Here is an 11,608-nt window from a genome sequence, read left to right as displayed (position 1 = left end):
GCAGTCCGTGAAACACACTGCTCTTTTAGAAGACAATGACCCACATCATTCTCCAGTAGCCATGCCGCTGCTGGGTGGTTGAGCCCAGTGTGTATACTCATGTGTCCGGTCCCTGACCCGAGGAGCTCAGGAGGAGCGCTAAAGCCCCATCAGGGCAGGCGACCCTGGTTGCTGTGTGATCTCGGGCGAGATGCTGCCCTCTCTGAGCTTTGGTTCCCTGACTGTAAAAAATTACTACAGGAAAAGACCAAATGAGAAGGTGCATGTGGCAGTGTGGGCACGTAGTGAGCCACACACACGTTAGTGATGGAGATCGTCCAGGTGACTGCCTCGGAACTTCTTTTGCTCAACCTGCTATGAAAGCACTTGGAATCGTCAGCAAGGTTCTATTTTTAAAAAAGAATAAAAGCAGATAAAATAATGGAGCTGTGAAATCCAGGGACCATGTAGGAACCCTAACACTGGCACCGACTCGGGGAACGACAGGGCAGATTCTGAAGGGTATTCCCACAGCGGCAGGGCACCTGGCTGGCGGAATTGGGAAGGTGACTGTTACGGACGGATTTTTGTCTGGATCTCAGCTTTGCAATTTACCAGCAATGTGACCTTGGGCAAGCTAATTAACCCTGCGGTGCCTTGATTTCCTCTCCAGCAAAATGGAGATAAGAGGCTTTTCTGACGATTAAATATATAAAATTTTACCAATGGGGGACGGTCAGCCTCTTCTCTCTTTTTCTGTTTCTTCACTGTGATTTTCTGCTCAAACACAGCTTGGGAATTCACTTAGCTTCACAGACACCCTATTTTCAAATGTAAAGTCTTTGAGGAAGTCTTGGGGACCATCACCCACTTACAGAGCAGTGGGAGCTGTTTGTGTCACTGCTTTTTTCTACCCCTAACAGGCTGGTTGGTGACATAAGGAGCCAGCGGTGGGTGAATGGGGGCTGGAAGCAGTTTTTGCCTGAGCAGTCTGTGGACCCTGAAGAGGCTGCTGGGGTAACACTGGGGGGCATGGCCACCTTTAAGAACTATTTGTTTCTTCCAGGGTCAGAAGGCACTCGACGTCGACTCCTGAAGAACCTTCAGTTCTCTTTGGCGGGCTTTCAACCCAACAAAGGGGGGTCAATGTTTTTCTTTTTTCTTCTCTCAACCTTCACCCCCTTCTCTTCCTCTTCTGAGGCAGAGACTCTGCCTTCTCGGAAACAAAACTCAGGCTAAACACTCAAGCCTGTCGGTTTCTATCCAGGGCCGTGCTTTATTTACATTGTGAACAATTGGTTTCCAACGCTCTATATAAAGTGTGGGTAAATCGGGTCCTGGCGGTACTGCTGACTAAACCTTGGCTTAGGCACTGGGGAGAACAGATGCTAATTTTTAAAATAAGTATTGAAAGGTGGAGAAATAACTCTGTAGCCAATTCATTAAGTAATGGAATGCATTCTCCTTAACTCTTGTTTCTGTTAATGTTGGATGTTTAAAGAAATTACACTAACAGTTAACAATGGCAAATATTAAACAGCCTCACAGCCTCATTTGCCTGTCAAACACAAACTTGAACTTGTGGACAGACACACCCACAGCTGAATGTCTGGCTTTTATTCCTTTTACCAGCACTCTTAAAAGGGTGGAAGTTTAGATCTCACTGTGGCTACATTTTCAATGAACTGACTCCCAGAGTTCCATTCAGGGTGAAGTTTCCTCCATAAAATGAGAAAAAAAGAGGATATCCCACCCCCCACTATCTGTGTAACAAACAGTTCTTCAAATCTAGACCAAAGAAGTATCAAAATATAGTCAAGGTCAGGCGGTTCAGAGGAGTGAACAGGACACATATGCTGCTTGATTGACCTCCACCTTCTGTTTTCAAGTCTTTTAATCAGCAGAACAGAAGTGTGTGTCTGTATGTGTGTGTGTTGTGTGTGTTAAACGTAAGGAGTTACTTCTCTTTATCTGTCAACTGAAGTAAATGAATACATCAGCCATCACAGTCTCTTTTTGAGAAAGCAGGTCCCATGAGCCATGTGTGCGGGTGTCGGGGGTGGGTGTAGAGGCAGGAGTCTGGAGTTTACCAGATGCCTCGATGGGTTCGACATCTCAGCCCTGCTTCCTGACCTTGGTAGAGCGTATCCAGGAAGTGGGACCTCCATTTTCACAATGTGCGGTGAAACCAGGGAGCAGTAATTTACCAGTGGGAAGTGGTGGAGAGGGGATCAATTGTATGTGGAGAAAACACCAGAACCTAAGCTGTGTGCTCCTGTCCCTCACTCTGTAAGCAGGTCCCTGGGGCGGCCACTTGTCACCCAGGGCATGGAATGGAGCCACTCAGTGAGTGCCCAGGTGACACATGTTCAGAGCGACTAGTGTCTTGCTTCCAAACCTAGACTGTGATTCATATAGACTCAGAATCCCAAATTGTTGAGGGAAATAATCATGTATCTAAAAAAATACAAAGAATAAAAGGAGTATCTGTGTTTTTGTGCCATGAGCCTTTTGAACACGTATTTCAGTAACGGACTTTGTGACAATCGCAACATGTCCCTTTTGGATGGAGCTCCAGGTGAACCATTCTGTACTAACAAGGGTCAAAATGCGGGAGGAGCTTCTAGAACAGCAATGTGATGGGGTGAATCCTTCTCTTTGAGGATGGAGTCTCATCGGAAATGGATGGGTTTGTCTACAGTCTCGTGTGCTAGCACTCGGGTTACTGTCTCTTGTGGGTGAGAAGTCATAACACCAAATGGCACGCCACAGTGCACACAACTTACAGCGTGGGAGGGGTGGGTCAGCGGAAGCAAGGGGCACCAAGGTGTGAACAGGGCTGATCATTGCAGTTTAGTGACAGATAATTCTAGAGTCAGATTCCATCCCCTAGGAGACTGGGTTTGAATTAATTCTACATGAAATGCCTGAGTCTGCAGCTGAGTCTCAGTACAACAAGCTTCTCTCTGGGTGGCAGGCAGATTCATCTATGTATTAGGAGGTGGGGTGCCCTCTCTGTGTCCTTGGTGGCCTGATTCACTGAGGATTAAAACAAGGTCATGACATCTCTGTATTCTTTAGACTTAGAAAGATGACATTGTTGAGGTCCTCTACTGAGTCCTACCAGGAGGGGGACAAGCTTCCTCACAAGAGGAGAAACCGTTTACACTTTCTGTGGTCTAATCTAGCTGGCAATTCAGAAGATGAACATGGAGTTGACAAAACTGTTCCAACTGAGCAACCTCAAGTAATATAAGGTCCATCTGTCAGTCATTAGCTATCTCAGCAAAGTTATTGTTTAGAGAGAAAGAGAAGGAAAGACAAATGTTTGCCCATCACTGGGACACTTTCCCGATCCAAAGGTCTTTCGTGTCTAACATTTGCTTAGACAATAAATCTGTGCTCCGTCATCGACAACATGATCATGAACAATGAGGGAGCGTGGGCGCTATAATTCATACGCTGATCTGATTTCCTTTCCTGACCCTCTCTCTCATGGTTGTGTCCTCTGGAAACTTCCTCCAAGGCATATTGTGAGAGGAGATGCAGAGGGAGCACCCAGACTCCCAGAAGGACTTTTCTGAGTGCGGCTCAGGCTTGTGATGGTGGCTTTGAGCAGGTGTGTTCGCCGTCTGAGCCCCAGCCTCTCTGTCTAGTCTGAAGGAGCAAATCTGTTACTGATTTTTATGCTGCTCAGGGAATAAAATTTAGGGATCCAAGACAGACTGTATCTAGGCCAGGGTCTGCCTCTACTGCTGTCAGCCCCAACAGAGATGAATCCTTCCCAGGAGAAACAAAAGCAATCTCAGGAAAAAAATATTTAACCCATCCTTATTTAATCCACCGCAAGCCTGATTTTTAGTCCCCAGGGAATGGTCTTGAGGGACACCATATTCAGTCACCCCGTTCTCCCTTTCATAGAACGTCGCCTCTAAACTGCAACTGGAGAGTCGGCCACGGGGCTGGCGAACTGGGGGGAGGTGGGCTTTTCCTTGGACACCCCACCCCTCACCCCCAGATTTTCTGCAGATTTTTTTTCCAGGTACAAACCTTCTTCCACACTTTATATAAGTGTTTAGACACTTCGCCAGCAACCTTGGTTTTCAGAGGGAAAAATAAAAATAGCACTTAATTAATGTGACACACGGAATCTGAAGGGACCCCAGGTATGATACCCCCTGCTTGGAATGTGCACCATTGGTCAGCTCAGAGCCTGAGAACCTGCAGTGGAGACGAACGAGTCCTTGGGCCCCACAGGAGTTCCTGTGGCTTGGTGGTACCGAGGCCCAATTTTTCCTCCTTTCACACGCCAAGAGAATGGTTTAAAGTTCTTTTGAAAATGCACAGCTTTGCTGGGGAGGTAAAGGGTCTTCATTACTCCTTAAGAAGACCTGTTGGCCCTGGCCGGTTAGCTCAGTGGTAGAGCATCGGCCTGGCGTGCAGGAGTCTCGGGTTCGATTCCTGGCCAGGGCACACAGGAGAGGCGCCCATCTGCTTCTTCACCCCTCCCCCTCTCCTTCCTCTCTGTCTCTCTCTTCCCCTCCCGCAGCCAAGGCTCCATTGGAGCAAAGTTGGCCCGGGCACTGAGGATGGCTCTGTGGCCTCTGCCTCTGGCATTAGAATGGCTCTGGTTGCGGCAGAGCGACGCCCCAGATGGGCAGAGCATCACCCCCTGGTGGGCATGCCGAGTGGATCCCGGTCGGGCACATGCAGGAGTCTGTCTGACTGCTTCCCCGTTTCCAACTTCAGAAAAATACAAAAAAAACCCAAAAAAACAAAACAACAACAAAAAAAGAAGACCTGTTAAGGCATTTATAACCCAAATCAGTCAATCAGTCAACATATACACACGTGTGCGTGTGCACACACACACTATTCTTAAGAAGAAAGCTTTCCTGATGACTTATTCTTTGATTATGGGCTTCCAAGCAGCAGAAACTGCAGTGAGCATGAGAAAAATGGGCTTTTGTTCCCATTTCCCTGTGGCTGGGAGAGGCTGCTGGGAGCAAACAGTTGCTTCCTCCCTGGGTGCAGAGGGAGGTGGGTGGCTTCCCCGTTGCCTGAAGACCCCATCATCCTCCTAGGAATGGAGCCCAAGACTCCCGAAGAAAGACAACTTATTGCAAACAATGAGGAGATAAGGCACACATTGAGAAAACACTTTCATTTAACTTGATTTTGCTTTTGATGGGAAAACAGCACCATAGGGCGCATAATCCTGCGGTGAGTGTCACTAGCCAGGAAAATATAACTCAAGGTTCATCTACTTCCTCACGGTCGAGACAACAAGACGCTTCCTTAACGGCTTCTCTTCTCCTTCAGTTCTGCACACGAGGGGAAGTGGAGAGGGGTGGAGGAGGCAGGCACAGAGAAGTAGGTGTTAAAAGGAAAAACGTTACAGGCATTTAGTCCATAGCAGGTATTCTGTTCTGTTCTGTTCTGTTCCCTCCAGTCCAAATCCCACCTCCCACGTGGGACTAGGTGGCTGCCTTGTGCTCCGTCAGGACGTGTTAACTTATTAATCTAACAGAGTGGGTAACCCCCGGGGAGTGGGGAGAGGAAGAAGCAGAATGGGGGAGGGGGAGGAGGAAAAGGCAATTTTGAAAGAGGAGATGTACAGGTACAATATGTACGCTCAAAGCTGCAAACTAATTATTTTCCTCACACATTTCAACCTAGCGATTAGCTGCTGTTATATTCAGCTTAATTACTTTCTGTTTGTTTTAATTAAGCTATTTTGGGGGTGGGGCATCATTAGAACTTAAAAACAAATGTGTCCCAGTTAACAAAATCAATTAACAGAACATATATGGAAAATTCATTTTCCATTTTAGAAACCAACCCAAATATTGCCATGAAGTAACTGTTCCCAAAGACACTGTTGGACATAGCATAGCTTCCTGCCCACTGCATCAAGAAAATAGTTAAATTGTAGGGTTTTGATGTTCAGATGATTATCTGAAGGGTTTTAAATCTTTTTCTTTATGCTTCTAACGGACAAGATCTTCACACTATAAGTGTTAATTCCAGATTATAGCTGTGAGTACTATAATTGGTATAATAAAATATACTGAGAAGCCAAATTCTATTTCATTATTATTATCTCACTAAATAGTTCACATTTAAATTTCTCTAAATAGTAACCAGGAACTTTAAGGTTTGATTGATTGAGAATTACAATGAAAATAATCTTAAAATCAGAGTCCAACATTAAAATACTATACATAATTGGTGTATTCCCTCATAAAATTAAGGATGCGAAGTTAGTTTGCTCTGACAAATCTTGTCTATTCTACTTTATTGTGTCCCTCTGTCCTGATCTCAAAGTAGAGTGTAATTAAGATTCAATTCTGAGTAGCCCTAGGACACCGTTCCAAAGGCGTCGTTGACAACCTCTGATTTTTTTAAGTCTAAACTTAATTTTTTAAATCCTTTGGGAAGTGGGGCTAATGACACCCACCATAGGTTATATATAAGTGCCAACATTGTCATGCTTGCTATATAAACCAAGCATGTTAAAGAAATGTTCACTAGCATTGCTATTTAAGAAGATAGCTTGTCAACATCTGTTGGCATATCTGGGAGAAATTTCTGGAAAACCAGTGCAAATGAACATGTTGGGAGAACCGTATGTTTACCCCCTGAATTGTATTTGCAATTAAAATGCTTGAGTGGTGCTTTTTAATGTAATAAAAACATTATTATCAAGGAGATTACCTTTTCAGTTCCTTCCTCTCTTAGACTGATGATGTCTAGGTCGAAATCCTTCCTTAAGCCGTCGGTTTTATTGAAGGTGATCCTGCCAGTCAAGCCTTCCCACCGTGCCTATGGGAAAGGAAGGTGTTGTTATAACACTTATCAGAACCTGAATGCCATCAGAACTGCAGCTCCTCAAACCCTCCACAGGCTCCAGCTTTCTGGCTCCGTCGTGGAGTTAAGACCATGACCTCAGTTTAGTGGCTTGATTGCACTGTGCACCCATTTTATTTGTGCTCATTTATTTTGTCAGTCCTAACCCCCCAACATCATTCACATTTGTGACAGTGCCAACCCAAATGGCTGGACGCAGGAAGGACTGTTGGACAGTCTGCCCAGGGAGCTAGCAAAGTCTGGGAAGTCATGGTGTCCTGCTCTCCAAGATCAGGCCAAGGCCCTTTTGAAGAACCCGCCCCCTTCCCCAGGAAGTACCTCTCTCTTTTATTCCTCTCTGGGTAAGGAATGTAATTCAATGCTGTGTTATTGAATTTTCAGGGTGTTTTAGGGTTAGTTGGGCCTTCCAGTGTCACTCGGCAATCATATTGCTTTCCCGTGGCGGCCGTGGCAAATTATCTTAAAATTGGCGGCTTAAGAGAATAGAAGTTTGTTCTCGGGTTCAGAGGCCAGAAGCAGAGGCCCCAAGGTTGGTATCACCAGTGTTGGCAGGATGTGCTCCGGGTCTCCTTGCTGCTCCCTGCTTCTGGAGGCTGCCCTGGGGCTACGCCACCCCAGCCTCTGCTCCTGTGGTCACATCACCGCTGCCTTTTTGTTACCTCCCGCAGTCAAGGCAGATACTTTAGGGACATCTCCCCATCCCAAAATCCTCCATCCAATCATCTATGCAAAGTCCTTTTGGCTGTACAAGGAGACATGTGCAAGTGTCAGGGGTTAGGACACGGCGTCTCTGGGGGAGCCGCTGTTAGGTCTGCCCTCCCCCCACTGTACCAGCATGATTTCAGGGATGAATGTGCAGCAGTCTGCAAGTCACTACCTCACATGGGACATCTATGGAGGTTTCAGTAAATAAAAACTAGTGTTCTGGGAGGGTTTTTGGAAATCTTGTTGAATTTGGGTTGACTTACAAATGAGGATCAAGGAGAACTCAGCCCTCAGTCTACACAGAGCTGTTTTCCCCCCTGACGTTACCAGACTCATCCGACATGTGTAAGCTACAAAGAAGACCCTGAGCAGTTCCACTTGGTGTGCAGTAGTGACCCCTTTGGCTGAGAGGCACAGCAAGCGAGGAGAGTATAAGATGATCGCAGAGCTGGGGTTGAGGTGTGACATCAGACACCTTGTCCAAACCGTGGCTGGTTATCTCAGATTTCATGGTTTACCCTGTGGGACTGTGGTGAGATTTAAATGGACTTAATACAACTCTTAACACACAAAGCATTTACATCTTTAACAATAACTGTCTTTACTACCGCCTAGTATTTTAAAAAATATTTTTTAAGACTTTATTCATTTTAGAGAGAGAGAGAGAAAGAGAGAGAGAAGGGGGGAGGAGCAGGAAGCATCAACTCCCATATGTGCCTTGACCAGGCAAGCCCAGGGTTTCGAACCCGCAACCTCAGTGTTCAGGTTGATGCTTTATCCACTGCACCACCACAGGTCAGGCGCACCACCTCACAGTTTTTACCCCTGTGTGCTAGGTTTCAAGGGTGTCTCTTCTGTACTTTGCAAATCAACATCAGATTTGTTATCCCCAAATACAATGTTTATAGCCATGGAATACAACACGAAGAGTACATAACTGATTCATGCCACCTACAACTTTATCCAAACCTCGACTTTACATTTGGGGTGTGATGGTTTATTTTGATTCAGTCTGAATGAGCCATGGGGCATTCAGGTATCTGCTGAACATCACCTCTGGGTGAGACTGTTCCTTTGTCTCCCTGTTGAGACAATTTGCATGCCATTCAGTATAAACGGAAACAGTTCCAGAGCAGGGTGGACAAAGGTTCCTGAAAGAAGCATTGCCTTGAGGTTCTTACACAAAGAGTGTGCCATGGTTTTGACTTAATTGTCAGGATCCAACACAACCAGGCTCACTCTCTGTCCACTAGTTGGATGGAATGGGTATTAGGAATGCTGGAACTTAAATCAAAAGGTCAGGAAATGAAGCCCAGCCAGGAAAAGCCTACAGCTCTCATCTAAGATACCTCTGTGATGAAACCAAGTGTCAGCTGTTCGGGTCCCGTCCCACACAGAAAGAAGTGCTTCTTCAGATCCTGGGACTTTGCCTCCAGGGTTTAATGCCAAAGGAGATCAGAAGGCTAAACACTAACACACCAGCTGACAAAAGAGATGGTACATTTCTGTGGTCAACAGTAGCCCCTGTTGTTGCCCTTGCTGAGATACAGGTAATCACATTCTCTGCACTGGTACCAAAAAAAGAGAAAAATCCTATGGAATGCAAATAGGGGACATCCTGTGCATGTCTACACATACCTCCTGGTGCAGCAGGCTTGTCCTCCCCATCACACTCAGTCCTCACTTTGTGTTCTGGTTACTCCTCTCTTTGTAAGTCAAAGCTGGCTTTGGGGGCTGATGGGTTCAATGACAATCAGTAATCCACTGTATCAAGGTTATGGTATCTGCCTGACAGTGGAAACAACTTGTCCAGGACGTGGGTCCCACGAACATCCTGATGATGTTAGGGGTTTGGGCTGAGTCAGTGTTCAGTCTCTTTGTTCATGCATGCTTCTAAGAATGTACTGCTTTAACTCCCCCCCCCACCCACCCATCTGTGTGGAAGGGGGGAAGTTATCTTCATTAGGCTGGATGGGATTTTCTGAAAGCTTTTCCCTGAAGGCAACTTTTTCTCTCACGGGGTAGCGCTGGGAGTCGATTCAATCCATTGTCCAGAGTTGATGGAACTCTCTGGAAAGGCACAGAATGGGTAGCGTTTATCTCTTGATGTGGCATGTCACCCATAGAAGCTCTTCAAGCCCATTTTAGAAATCCAATTTCATGTCTACTATGTGTGTCTATTGTGTCTTTTTGCTAGGGTTTTGCAACACTAGTTTTATTCTTTAATTTAGTGCTCCAATCACGGGGGAAGGGAAATGTAATGCCTGCTTTTCCTCGTGACCCCTCCCTGCTCATCCAAGTGGCAAAAGAAGTTCTTTATTCACGCTCAAACAGTGCTTCCCTCCCTGCCTGAACTATCTACAAAGACTACCTCTCTGGGTCCTTACTGAGCCAAATATATCTATTGACCATCAAAGGCAAGTTTCCCTTCCTGCTTCCCATACGAGATAAGCAATCCTATTTGTCCTTTTCTTTTGCAAGCTAATTGGTGATCAGCACTTAGCAACCACCAATGTATTACTGATCCTGGTGAACAGACAGTGACTAATTTCTGCATATGGAGACTGAGATCCACAAGGAACCCACTTTTGGGGACAAGGCTGTGCATCTCTAATTTAGATAATGGTATATAATTGTATTAGTCATAATTACAATTTGCCTGCCGGTAGAGATGTATTTACACAAGGACAATTATAGGATATGTAACTGAAAACAATACTTACACAGCCATTCTTATTTTAGGAAGTAGCTTTAATTTCTACCCTGCATTAGACCTTTGACAACAAGTGCCTCACAGCAATGGATCAGATGGTGTGGCTTTTTTTTTTCTCCTATCAGACACACTATCCGACGGCCAAGAGATAGACATCGAGAGATAGAAAGAAAAAACAAGGTTTTCATTAATGTCTTATTTGTATGCTCTTTTTCAAGATGATATTTATCTATCCAAATAAGAAAAATATATAGATTAGTATGAAGGAAGTAAGTAGCTAGCACTTCAGTCTAGGCTCTTGTAATGCTCAACTTTCAACTTCATTTAGTTAAAATGGTTGCTGGTATTTACTTATGTTTTCTAAAGGGGCGGAAATATGTGAAGGCACATACAGCCCCTGTTCCTGTGATTCTCCTAACCCAGCTGGTCCCACTTGCCATAGTCTCGGCCCTATTTCCTGCTGGAAGATGGAGACGCTCTTTTTGAGTTAGGAGACAGTGTTCTTTTCTAGAAGACATGGTCTTTTAAGAACAGCCGTTTCTAGAATGTCTTCAATGACGTGTAGAAACTATGATTTTTTTTTTGGTAAGAATAGTATAAATAAAAGGTTCATGGCAACCCTCCAAATCAGCTTCCTTTAGGATGAGGGCAAGACAAGTGAGAAATCGTTTTTAAATGACTATTGCATATGTTACAAAAATATCAAAACTTGAAAGTAAAGGAAGAAGTCAGCAGGACCATGAGGCCGTTCTTTGTCGTGGTGACCCCGGTCTGGTAGGCTCACCCAAGGAGACGAGTCCTCTAGGGACATAGGTATCAGACCCCTCGAGAGAATGCTTTTTGTTGTAGGAAAAGGGAATCTAGTGAGTCTTTTCAAAGATTCTGCTTTCCCTGAAAAGATAGATTTCCCCCAAAGATCCTGGCTGCTATTGTTATTCTTGGGGTCACACTGACCTTGAAGGCCGTCTTGTGGGATCCAGGAATCAGTCCCTAGCATGACCCCAAAAGCAAGTTGTCTTTATTTCTTTCTAATTTTGTGTTTGCGTGTCTAATGTTTCCCTGTGACCCTCAGTGGAGCACTGCTCTGGGGTAAGCTAGATCCGTGGTACGCCCACAGTGTCCAACGCCCAGACACCGGCGTGGACCTGGACATGGGCTGGGCATTGTCCAGTGCTGTGCTCAGCCGCCCCTGCTGGTGTGACATTGGAGCACACCCTCGAAACAAGGCTTTCAGCCGCTGTGAGGACACCAGCACCTCCTCGTCTGCCACGTACACAGCTGTGTCTCTCCATCCTCTGCATGGCAGCTGTGTACACGGCAGGGGACAGAGGTGCTGGTGTC

General features: G+C 45.6%; 1 protein-coding gene across 4 annotated transcripts in view; it reads right to left on the bottom strand.

Annotated features, from left to right (window-relative positions):
• The window catches only part of GRIK1 (glutamate ionotropic receptor kainate type subunit 1), a 323,076-nt gene that overhangs the window by 46,743 nt on the left and 264,725 nt on the right, over positions 1–11,608 (bottom strand). For 2 of the 4 annotated variants that reach the window (XM_066370386.1, XM_066370384.1), the window contains exons 8-9: positions 6,697–6,804; positions 4,030–4,074 (exon numbers count right to left, since the gene is read on the bottom strand). In XM_066370386.1, the coding sequence (XP_066226483.1) occupies positions 4,030–4,074; positions 6,697–6,804 (153 nt within the window). The remainder of the gene's footprint in view (positions 1–4,029; positions 4,075–6,696; positions 6,805–11,608) is intronic. The other 2 variants (XM_066370387.1, XM_066370385.1) reach the window with 1 other exon arrangement.

Source organism: Saccopteryx leptura, chromosome 2, assembly GCF_036850995.1.
Source record: "Saccopteryx leptura isolate mSacLep1 chromosome 2, mSacLep1_pri_phased_curated, whole genome shotgun sequence".
NCBI classification, from domain to species: Eukaryota; Metazoa; Chordata; class Mammalia; order Chiroptera; family Emballonuridae; genus Saccopteryx; species Saccopteryx leptura.
Note: the sequence above shows the minus strand (reverse complement) of the source record. Positions and strands in the feature narration are given on the sequence as shown.